This window comes from Choloepus didactylus, chromosome 10, assembly GCF_015220235.1.
Source record: "Choloepus didactylus isolate mChoDid1 chromosome 10, mChoDid1.pri, whole genome shotgun sequence".
In the NCBI taxonomy this organism is placed as follows: domain Eukaryota; kingdom Metazoa; phylum Chordata; class Mammalia; order Pilosa; family Megalonychidae; genus Choloepus; species Choloepus didactylus.
The window spans coordinates 81,562,547-81,575,350 of NC_051316.1; the positions used below are offsets into that span (position 1 = coordinate 81,562,547).

General features: G+C 38.5%; 1 protein-coding gene across 3 annotated transcripts in view; it reads right to left on the reverse strand.

Annotated features, from left to right (window-relative positions):
• DDX58 (DExD/H-box helicase 58) overlaps positions 1–12,804 on the reverse strand; it is a 113,942-nt gene that overhangs the window by 73,736 nt on the left and 27,402 nt on the right. For 2 of the 3 annotated variants that reach the window (XM_037796895.1, XM_037796894.1), the window contains exons 3-10: positions 9,245–9,426; positions 8,096–8,243; positions 6,911–7,030; positions 5,374–5,481; positions 4,832–4,985; positions 4,049–4,307; positions 2,264–2,426; positions 729–848 (exon numbers count right to left, since the gene is read on the reverse strand). In XM_037796895.1, the coding sequence (XP_037652823.1) occupies positions 729–848; positions 2,264–2,426; positions 4,049–4,307; positions 4,832–4,985; positions 5,374–5,481; positions 6,911–7,030; positions 8,096–8,243; positions 9,245–9,426 (1,254 nt within the window). Of the gene's footprint in view, positions 1–728; positions 849–2,263; positions 2,427–4,048; positions 4,308–4,831; positions 4,986–5,373; positions 5,482–6,910; positions 7,031–8,095; positions 8,308–9,244; positions 9,427–12,804 lie in introns of those variants that run through there. The other variant, XM_037796896.1, reaches the window with a different exon arrangement.

Consider the following 12,804-nt stretch of genomic DNA (forward strand, 5'->3'; position numbering starts at 1 on the left):
AAACCCACCATGTCCTCTATCCCTTTATACCTGCTGCTCTTTAGACCTTACATACTTTACCCCCCTTCTTAATTTCACTGACTTCTCAAAGATTTGTCGTAGGCATCAACACCCCCCAGGAAGCCTTCTCTACTACCCAGTCTAGGTTAATCAAAGTGTTACAACTCTACCCTGGCACACGGCAACTATTCACATCTGATTCTCATTTATTTGACTGTGAGTTCCCTGAGGGCAGGGACTATTACTTTAATCTTGGTATTTCCATTATCCAGCACAGTGCTTGGCACAATAAATATTGGTGAATGAATGAAGAAAAGAAGAACAATACTTGGTGACAACATGAAGGGTTATCCAAAGGAAGAAGACTCAAAGACCCCCTAGGCTTAAAACTGAGCCACAGGAGAATGGTGGCTCCATTCACAGAAATAGGGAAGTCAGGATGAAGAGCCAACTTTGTAGGTCAAGAAAGTGATGAACTGATTTGAATAGGGTATTTCTGAGGTGTATGCATCCAAATGGGAGTTACTTTGGATTTTAAAAATGCAAGAGAGAATATAAAGGAGGACTTTCAAGGCTCAAAAACAACCTGAAAAGTTATAACCAAGAAACTCAACCTTTGGATATGGTGTTGACATTGTCCATATTGAGGAGAATTCAAAAAGACACTAGGGAAGATCATATGATTATTCTCAAGTGGAAAGGACTCAAAATTTAGAGATTTTTCTCACCGAGAGTTACAGTGCCGAGTTCTTCAATGATGCTCTCTGCCAGATTCTCTGTCTCCTTCATCAGCTGAGATATGATGCATTTAAATTTGTTGTTAGTTCGTTCTTCCACTTTCCTGAAAACTAGAGCCATCAAAGGAAAGTGAGTACCTTTCGGGAAGGACAGATCATAGTTCAAAGTAACTATCTCCAAACCTCACTGTGCTTTTGTTACTTCCTCTGTAACATCTCAGTCCCTGGGTTCACTGGCAGGTGGTCTAAATGAAATAACAAATGCTCCCTGCTGCTGCCTGCACTGACTAACACTGTCTGTCTTTCATGGTCTGGGTGTAACTTCCCACTCTGGCTTTCTCGCTACCTCAACACAGAGCCTCTCCTCTGGAGGCTAGTTTCCGTCTTGTGTCAGCAAATGCCGCACTCTGTGGCCGTCTCTGCTCTCTGGCCTGCCCACCGAACTCCCAGGAGTGATCACATGGATCTTAGCATTCCTTATTGCATTCCTTCAGCAGGAACTTCTTGACTGTTTAACATATGCCACATCCTGGTGATAGGAAGTTGAAAAGAGCACAGTCCCTGCTCCAGAGAGATGTATTCTTAGAGAGAAAGATAGGTAGCCAAGCAAAGTGATCTAGTAGAAGTATGTGCAAGGTGACAGGGAGCACAAGAGAGAGAGTATCATTCCTCTGGGGAAGGCAGTATTGTGGAATAAATAGGGGAAGGGGAGAGAAGAAAGCAAGAACAATTTTGTAGGAAGGACAGCATGGAGAATAGCTTGGAGGGAAGGCACATAACATGTCTGAGGAACCCAGAGGAATGCAACATGGTGGGGCTTACGGGAAGTGGGAGGAGATGAAGATCAGAAAGAGGGATGGACCAACTATAAAGAAATTCCTACATGATGCTAAAAAAAACTAGTTTGGGTAGCTTCTGTAACCTCCTTACAGGCAGCCCCCAGAAAGGAGTTAATAGTCTCCCTCCCTGTCTATTTCATGCATATTTGTTCCGCCTTATACTCACAAAGCCAAATGCTTCTCAGAGGGCAAGGATGTAGTCATATATCTTCTCTACCCCTCTTCCCCATAAAGGGTTACTACAGGATTGGTATTCCATAAACATCTGCTGGTTGGTCTTACTAGCAGATATATATTCGAATAATGGATGACCACACTGTGTCCTCCTCAGGAATGGAACACAGACAAGGTCTGAGGCAGGCCCTTCACCATCCGCATGCTTTCTCATCACCTCCTTCCCATTGCTAGTACCTTTATAAGGGTTTTATGAAACCCAAGAGCAAGAATGTTTGATTTTGATGGGTCACTCCTGAGATTTGCCCTTTGCTTGCAAAGAGAACTCAGTTGGGGAGAAAGGCTGGAAATGTGATTATGCCCCATGATTGGAGTTACATATTTTCTGTTAAACAGAGAAGGGCAGAAGGGGTAAAAATTCAGTGTTCAGCTAAATATCACCTTAATGGATCTGAGTTAGGACTAGCAGTGCGTAACAAAGTCCCAAAGGGCTTGCTACTGGATCCCACTTACATTTCTGGGGCTTATAAACAATTTGCTCCAGTTCCTCCAAGTTGTCTTTGACTGTTGCTATCACTGATATGTCAAGAGAAGCACACAGTTTGCAGATATATTCCACGGCTGCACATTTGTCATTGGCATCCCCAATACCAACCGAGGCAGTCAGCCCGACGATCTGTGAGGAGCAATCCAAATGGTGAGATGCCTGCGAAACAGTATGACTTCCAAAACTCCTCATGCAACTCTTTCCTGCTGGAGTAGTTTTTCTGTAACTTCAGCTACGATCTGGAATATTATTTTTTTTTCTGTCATTCTCTATGACATTTCCAAATAGAAGATCCCCATCAGGTAAAGCACTGAACAAATGCAGGAGTATCAACTCATCAGCAGAACACTAAGCAGCATATAAACTGAGACAAGAAACTCTTTCAAGGCAGGATTTCTCTCTTTTTCACCCCTGGATCCCCCATGATGCCTAGAACAATAAACTGAAAAGGTCAAGGACTGCAATCAGATCCACTTCATTCCAATCTCAACCATGCCTCACTGGCTGTGTGTCCTTTGACAAGTATCTTCAGCTTTCTGTAAAGTTGGGAAATACGATTTAAAATGGTAGTTATGCAGATTCAGTAAGGTAACACCAGTAAAGAATTCAGCTTAATGATCACCTAATAAAGGTTCATTTCTTACTCCAACAGCCACTCAATAAATATTGAAAAACTGATTCACCAGCAAGGAATCTAGTTAACTACCAATTTTATTCTAGAAGAAAAGCTATAAGAAATACAGTCGTTACTGAAGGGTACTTTTTTTTGTCTGTGTGTATCTGTACTTCCCAATAGGGTTATTAGGGCTGGAGAAGTTTATACAATGTACAAAATGTTGTTACTATAAATTCTTGGTTTCCAACTTCATTTGGGCTCCTAACATGACCAGGGAATTCTTCTATGCATTCCTCTGAATTCTCTCTCTCATTTCAAACCCTCTCCACCCTCCCCAAGTTCTCTCCCCCATTCACATCTTCGTTATTTTCAGCAAATGACACACCTTTCCTTCTGTATTCAAGAGAAAAGAGAGGTTATAAGTTGGAGATTCCCTTCCTGCCCCCATTTACAAATTCCTCTCTGTCTTAACGCTTCTTACCACCTGACCTCTGATGACAGAGGTTTTCCATAGTCTCTCCCATATAATCCAATGACTTGCCTACTTACCTCATACTCTCTGGACTCTCCTGGCAACAAGCTGTTATCAATCATTCCCTCTCTTTCTCATCCTGCCTCACCTACTGCTATTCCCTGCCTCACACTCTACACTCCAACAATACTGAAGGGCTTCCTGTTCTTGCACACACCAGGCTCTTTCATACCTCCATGAGTGTGGACACATAGTACCCTCTTGCTGAATTCTATCCACCTATCCTCCTGGTAAACTGCTATTAGATTTTATCTAACCTAACTTCTTTTAGGTCTTGCCCAACTTTCTAGCAGACTTAGGAGCTCTTTCATTTATATCCCAACTGTACCTTATCTCCAGAACATGCCATCATGATATATTGTGACATAATTCTTACGTATCTGGCTCCCCACAAGACTTAAGCTTTTTAAGTCTCTTAAGCACAGTGCATGGCACATGGAGGCATTTCATATGTATCTGTTACATGATTAAATGACTCAATCAAAATTAATCGATGAGTTGTACAATATAGACCTAGGACATGAGAAGGGTCCTAAGTAAGTAAACAGGACTTCAGGAGATTATGCTGTTCTGAGGAATTCATTGGACTTTGTAGATAGATACCTGGGGCAATGGGCCTGAAGATCCTCCTAGTTTCTGATCTAAATAATTGAACATGATCATATTGTATGGGTGGTTTTTACTGGTGTTGTGGCATTCATCAAATATCATCAAAGTGAAGACAGAGAGTGATGGAATAATCCCATTTTTAAGGTTGTTCACAAGAATCTGTGGAGTTAAAATGATGATATCATTGTTTTCAACAATCGCTTTCACTGGGACCTTTTCAGCTGTAGCTCCAGAAATGGCTGCAACTTTGTATCTGGAAAAAGACAGGAATTTCCCATTATCAACCACGAGGTAAATGAAGAACCAAAAAATATGAAATGCTAGATCAGAACATCAACTGATGAATTTCTCCCTAACTCCAAAAGAAGCAAAGCCTGATACCTGGTTACTGATGAATAAATGCAAACTAGCTATAATTGATAGTAGTATATACTAATTCTTTCAGGTCACTAAGAAAGAACAGAGTACATAGTAAAAAGAGTAATATTAAATAAATTATAAAATCTTTAAAGTTAAATGTGACATTTAAATGTCAAATTCACTCTTAAGAGGTCATTTACTCACTCTACAAAAGCTAATCAGAAGAGTTCAGAATTTCTAGTGTATCTTAAAAAAAAGGCTTGAATTCATGAAGAAATTACATAGAGATTACATAAAAGTTGAATTTATTATGCAATTTTTTCTTAAAAAAAGTTTTTTCAAAAGCAAAACAAAACAAAAAACACACCAGTTATATGAAGTTAAAGAAAAAGAAGTTGGACCAACCATTATACCTACCCAAGTCTTTCAAAATGTTTTGAGAACACCGATTTCTGCTGTTCATACACTGGCAGTTGAATAGCAAAAAACACAACCTTCCCTTTTTGTCCTTGTGGAAATTTTTTAAGATGATGTTCACATATAAGAAGTGCAACAAAGGTTTTTCCACAACCTTTTAACATACAGGGAAAAAAGAAGATATGTAACTAATATTACACTATACATTTCTATAGAAAGGAATTTATTTTGAGTTCCTCTAAATTCACTGGGGTGACTAGTAAATTGATCACATAGATGGTGTAATAAAAATTGCCTGATGAAAAAATATCAGGCTACTTTCTGGGTAACATGCACTCAAACAGCCAAGGCCCAAAGATGGCATTTTTCTTACCCTTCCCATGTCCATTAAAATATCTGGAGAGTATATTAATAAGATAGTGTTCTTAAAAGACAAACAGAACAAGGGAAAAACTGAAACCTACCCATTTTCTCGAAGTACTCAAAAAAGGCTAAACAGGAAGCTAACAGAGAAACCATATAAGTAATAGTGATTGGTTTACCAGTAGGAGCACATATTATTGTATTTTTTCCTTCCTTAGCAGGCAAAGCGAGCTCTAGTTGGTAATTTCTTAGCTTCAAGGCGCTGCCCAAGTTAGTGTGAGATACTTCTGTAATACAAAAGGAGCAAAATTACCAAATAGTTACCTATCTGAGGAACCACGGGAATACCTATAGTCCAACGGGCCCGAATTCTGACTCTAGCATGAAGGGTCTCCTTTAAGGAGTTTAGAATCCTTGTCTCCTGTTAACCATTCCAGCTTCTCCACAAATGTGAAGTACCAAATTATCCCTCAGTGACAGAGGATGGATGGCAACGAAACCCCGCAAAGAATTATTTCTTAAAACAATCACAGAAGCTTAGCAGGGAGGAACTGAGCAAAAATAACTTAATTCAGGGCAAGGCAGGTGATCACAGGTAAAAAAGAAATACTACATCAAACAAAACAACAAATCCCCCCAATATCTTTAAAGAGAGTCAAACTGTTAATATTGGATTCCCAAAGCAATTTCTTATTAAGAAGCAACCATGCTTTGCCATTTTTTCAGGCTCTCACATGGTATTTTCTCTCAATACCAGAATTATTAAAAGGCAGCTAGAGGCTTTATCTCACTAACAAACAAACATATAGAATGTTAGGAGCTAGAAAAAATCTTGGAAATCATCTGGTGAGCCCAGCCTACCCATTTTTAAGAAAACAAGAATCTCTGAAAGGCTGTTGCGTTAACCAAGGGTATCAGAAAAAGATGTAAAACAATTTATATTCATGGATTTCATTCTAGAATGACAAATATCTTTGGTTGCAGAAGTAATCTGTAAATTTTCTTCTTACGTTGTTATCGTAATCTCAGTTTTTCTTCTAGCACTAGTCATCTTGATCTTAATTTCTTTTCTGATGCCCTTTTATAAATAACTTTTTGATATGCCTCATTATGCAAATTTCTGGTCCCCTCATGCAACAGTTATGAAAATATGCTTCAAGAAACCTAAGGTAGGCTTTGTAGGGCCACATCTAACTTCTATGGTGTTTTGTGTGAATTAGAAAAAGGAGGCCCTCTTGGAGACACAGCCCCTTCATGCATTGTTCAGCAAACAGCTCAGGCTGGATCTCAGCCCCTACTCAACCCCTCAGCCAGGCACATTTGTGCAGTGTACAAACTTCATCAACTGTACATGACAGCCTGAGAATCCTAAAAGGAAAATGAACAAGTGACTCTCAAATAGTGTAAGTATTTCTTTAGCAAGCAAGGCTGATTCGGGATTTCATAAAAGCTGAGTTTCTGGGAGGTATGTCTTTGCATTTTCAATGCAGACTTACACCTACTTTCTTAGTGATAAAAGAACAGGAAAAAGAAACTGACAATAGCTATGGAACAGAGAGAAGTATATTTCTAATTACAGAAAAGAGATCTATTTTCTTTTTTTTAATTTTCCTTAAAATCCTCTTCACAAAGCTATGACTTTTGGCACTATAAGACATGTCCCTATACATAAAACAGCTAAAGAGCACCATTATGGAAAAGAACAGTGGCGGGTACCTGAAGGCGGACATGAATTCTGACTAAGATTCTGGTATTCTGGTTCTTCCTGGTAGAAAAGTACATTGGAAGTTTCCATTTCATCCATCTCAGGATCTTTAACTTCAACATCATCTTCACCTTTATGAGACCAAAAGACATTTTAGAATCTTAACACAATTTGATGATAGTTTTGATGGTGAATGCCTCACAAAGAGGTCATAACACTGAAATTTTAAATTTTAAGATTTCCACAACCACTCCCTTCACCCTTTAAAACAATTACAAGAATCACTTTGAGTTTGAGATCTCAATTTGGAATTTGCACTCCAATGTCATTTAGCATCTTACTACTCAAAGTATGGAACATGGACCAGCAGCTTCGGGAGCTTGTTAGAAATGCAGAATCTTGAGCCCCTACTGAATAAGAACACGCATTTTAACAATATCCCCAGGGATTCATATGTACATTAAAGCACAGCAGCACTGAAGTAGCAGACATTCATGTCTTCCATTTCTGACTGTACCCTGACCCAAGAAATCAGGTGTGCATTTATACAGAAAATTTCCAGAGTAACTGGTGATCTAAAGAAGCCAAGGAAAAGCTAAGACTAGACATTCAGACAGTTAACAAGCTCAGCCTTTAAAACAATGCTCTGAGAAGATCGTAGCTTCAGGAAATCAAATGATTGCTTGAATACGTAATCACAGCTGGTATTTCCTTTTTACACTCCTGGTCTGGTTCAGTTCCAGATGGGCTCCAGGCGAGAGAACCAGGCAAGGTCTCTCCTGAGTCTACCCAAAACAGGGAGGGAATCCTGGAGTCTGAACTTTTAACTCTAGAATTTGCAAGCTATTTCTCTGGTAATCTAAAGCAGACTGGAAGCTCACAATCTGCCTTCCCCAAGTTCTCTGGGCCAGCTGGGCTAATTCTGGATGAAAGTGGTTTGCCCTGGTCCATTCTCAGGGGTTACAGACAACCAAACGAAATCTGTAGACAAGCAGCCACTTGCTTCCCAGAAATCAACTTCATGCTGGTCTCTGACTGGAGATGTAACCATCGATATTTGAAGCGGAAATTGCCTCTAACATCGGGTGGAAACAGGTAGGAAGGAGGGAAACCCTCGGTAGAACCAGGAGGAAGGCAGAGTGTGTTTCCAGACCTTCCCACTTCTCCTTTCAGCATTTTTCCTTATAATATCTTACCTTTCCCTACAGTCCACAGTTCACTGAATGGGCATTCTTCTTTCTCCAAAGCAAGTTTCAAAGTTTTGGGCCAGTTCTCCTTGTCTGATCTGAGAAGGCATTCAATCATTTTCTCTGCACCAGCCATCATCCCCTTGTTGGAACAAACCTAAGCAAGGCAACTTCAGTTTGTTGATCAATCATTTCAAAAGTGTTCCTTTGATGGGTTTTTACTGAAAAAATATGAATTCAAGCACTATCTGCTTTAAAACTCATTACTATGGTCCAATGGATATTATTCATGACCAATTTTGTACCATCCAACAGTGTTTAAAGATATCCTTTCCTTCATTCTTGTCCTCTAAACCTGATATCACTATGTCAAGTCAAACCTCCCTCCCCATCTCCTCTGAGCTCTTATTATCTATCAGCAGCAATATTAAGAAAATAATTAATCCATCCAACAATCATTCATAAAATGAGTATACTGGCATAAAGAGATGTTTGGAAGGCTATAACAAAATATTAACAAATGGCTTTTTCTGGGTAGTTGGAGTTAACATGATTTTTATCAATAATTACCATTATAACTACAATAACTAAAATGTATTAAGCACTTATTATTATGTACCATGAATATATAAGTACTTTACATGTATTATCTCATTTAGTACCTATAAAAATATCACATTAATATGGATTATTATCCCCATTTTATAAATGAAGAAACAGGCTTAGAGAGGCTAGGTAATTTTCCCCAAATCACACCATTAGTAAGTGGTTGAGCTAGGATTCTACAAAATTTATCTGTGTAGAGCTTGAACACTTAACTACTAGAGTCTACAGTCTAAATATACTATTGTTTTTTTCTTTATTTGCTGAACTACCCAATTTTATTTAAATTGCATAAAACATTTTTCACAAAAGTAATAAAGTGATTTTAATTGAAAAAAAGGGAAAATCTGAAAAAAAAATTCTGACAAAAATTACTTGACTCACGTTAAAAATTCTCTACTCTATATAATTATGTCCTAGATATGAAAACTTTTGTGAATTTCAATGATCTTTCTCAGGTCTAAAACATATATTTTCTACTAATAGAAAATAGTAGACATTTCCATTTTCAACATATTTTCTCAAATATTAGTATTTTTATATTAACTAACCTACCTGTTTAATTTCTTCACATTCCTGATTAATTAAACATTGGGATATTTCAGGAAGGATATCTGTTGGATTAATTCTGGTTTTAAATTCTGGTTGTAAACGTCTTAAAAGCAATCTATGCTCCTCCAAATTTTCAAGTTTTTGGAAGTCCCAACTTTCAAAGGCTTCATACAGTCCAGTATAACCTGAAAAGAAGGAAGAAAATGGGGACTTCTATGAGACCAACTGAAAAATGTTTTGAGATTAATATCATAAGAATCATATTTGAATGCATGATGAGAAAACTCTTGGAAAAAAGCTTGTACATTATTTCAATTACTAAAGATTTTTTAAAAAGAAAACGTAATGTTCATTTTAGGCATGCAGTATCTTAGGTCCTCTTAGCAATGTTTATTATTTCTTAGGAGAAAGTAATAAGGACAAATTTGAAGTCTTATATTTAGTCTTAGCATAAAATCTTCCTTCCAAAGCACCCCATAGACTTCGCCTACAATCCTTGATTTGTCTTCTCATTCTTTTTAATGCAATTTCCTTGAGAAATATTCACATACCATACAATCCATTCAAGGTATACAATCAATGGCTCACAGTATCATCATATAATTGCATAATTATCAACAAATCAATTTTAGAACATTTTCATTACTAAAATAAAAAACCAAAACATCCTTATCCCGTCCCCCATTACTGACCCGTAGCACTGGGTGTGGTACCTTTGTTACTGTTGACAAAATAATATCAAAATATTACCGTTAACTATAGTCCACAGTTTGCAATAGGTATATTTCTTCCCATATACCACTCGATTGTTAACTCCTTGTAATAGTGACATACATTTGTTCTAGTTCATGAAAGAACTTTTTAATATTTGTATTGTTAATCACAGTCATCGTCCACCACAAGATACACTGTGTTATAGTTTTATTCTCTAGCTTTTCCTCTAGTGACGTACATGACTCTAAACTTCCCCTTTCAACCACTTTCACACACAATTCAGCACTATTAATTATACTTACAATAATGTGCTCCATCACCACTATTTCCAAACACTGAAATTCAACTTAGGTAATAATCCTGCACATATTAAGCATCCACTCCCCATTCTCTAGCCTCATTCTATCTCCTGGTAACCGATATTCTAGATTTTACGTCTAGGAGTTTACATAGTAAATCAGTTCATATTAGGGAGATCATACAATACTTGTCCTTTTGTGTCTGACTTATTTCACTCAATATAATGTCTTCAAGATTCATCCATGTTGTTGCATGCTTCAAGATTTCATTTCTTCTCACTGCTGAATAGTATTTCATCATATACGTATACTACATTTTGTTTATCCATTCATCAGTTGATGGACACTTGGGTTGTTTACATCTTTTGGCATGCCTGTGGTTTTTTTTTTTAATGCATTTTTATTGAGATATATTCACACACCATATAATCCATCCAAAGTATACAATCAATGGCACACAGTATCATCATATAGCTGTGCATTCATCGCTGCAATCGATTTTAGAACATTTTCATTACTCTAAAATAAGAAAAAAATAAAAATAAAAAAGAACACCCAAACCATCCCATACCCCTTATGCCCCCCTATTATTTATATATACTTTTTGTCATTATTTTATTACTGATCTGTCCATACACTAGGTAAAGGGAGTGTCGGTCACAAGGTTCTCACAATCATACAGTCACACAATAAAAGCTATATAGTTATACAATTATCATCAAGAATCAAGTCTACTGGGCTACAGTTCAACAGATTCAGGTCTTCCCTTCTAACTATTCAAATATACTAGAAACTAAAAAGCAGTATCTATATAATACATAAGACTAACCTCCATAAATGACCTCTCAACTCTATTTGAAATCTCTTAGCCTCTGAAACTTTGTTTCATTTCTTTTCCCCCTTTTGGTCAAGAAGGCATTCTCAATCCCACAATGCCAGGGCCAGGCTCATCCCTGGGAGTCATGTCCCATGTTGCCAGGGAGACTCACACCCTTGGGAGTCGTGTCCCACATAGCAGGGAGGATAGTGAGTTCATTTGCAAAGTTGGTTGAAAGAGGCCACATCTGAGCAACAAAAGAGGTTCTCTAGGGGTGACTCTTAGGCATAATTATAAGTAGGCTGAGCTTCTCCTTTGCAGGAATAAGTTTCATAAGGGCAAGCCCCAAGATTGAGGGCTTGACTTATTAAATTGGGAGTACATACTGTTTGCAAGAATATCAAGAATTCCCCAGGTGAGGAAGTTTAATATTTCTACATTTTCCCCCACTCCCTCAAGGGGACTTTACAAGTACTTTTTTATTTTCTGCCCAAAATACTCTGAGGTGCATTGGGGTACATGATAACCTATACAGAACAACAAGATCTTATTCCCCTTTCTAGGTTCCATGCAACCATGTTTAATAAACTGACTGTGCTGGTTTGTATATATTATGTTCCCCAGAAAAAGCTATGTTCTTTAATGCAGTTTTGTGGAGGCAGATGTATTAGTGAGATCACAGAGTGGAATGTGTGAGTAGACACTGAGGACATGAGCTGGGAGCCCCCTCCCCCCACGGCAATACAAAATGCAAAGCCTTGCTGTGATAGAGAGCAGCACTCTCTGAGCAAGCGACTATACCTCACGCCAGCTCCAACTGGGGTCTTAACTGGCAAACGTGGACTGCTCAATGCAAGCTGCAAATCCCCAACAAGAAGATAGAGGCTTTTAGTGACAACTGACCTTGAAGAGCCAGGGACTTCTCTGTCTTGGGAGGGGGAGCCCAGAGGATCGGGTGCTATCTCTGGCTGACAGGTGAAACTGGGGGCCATGTACTGACCCTGAAAGGGGGCTTTCTGTCCCTTTTTCTCTCTCTCAACCTGAGCGGCTCAGTAGAGAAAGCCTCAGCCATTTTCAGCTCACAGTGCTCTGACCCAGACAAGGGTGGAGATAGTAGAGTCAGAGTGACAAAGAACCTATTTAAATGCAAATGAAAATTCCCTAGGGGGTTTATCTTCCCTAAGAGGAAAGAGATGGTGCCCAGTTCTACTACCCACCTACCATTCAGAACCAGACCCCAGGGCCTGGGGGAAAACAATCAAACCAGAAACAACTTAAGTTGAGAATTAAAGGGGCCACACCTCCTTACACCAGTCAGGAGTGACAGGCTGACAGGCACCACCTGCTGGGCAGGTTAAGAAAAGCACAGCACCTTGAGGCCTCAAAGGGTGTTATAATCTGTAAACCTATAGACACGAAATATAAGTTACCAGGATATAGAACGAGGCTGAAGAATGGGGAGTGGTTGCTTATTATAAGCAGAATGTTCAACTAGGTTGAACTTAAATGTTTGGAAATGAACAGAGGTGACAGTAGCATGTTGTGAGAATAACTAACAGTACTGAATGGTGCATGAATGTAGAGGAAAAAGACAGCTCAGAGTCATGTATGTCACCAGAAGGAAAGTTGGAGGTTAAAAGACGGGAATGTATAAAGCAGTGAACCATGTAGTGGACAATGTCCATGATTAACTGTATAAATATTAGAAATCTCTTTCATGAACCAGAACAAAT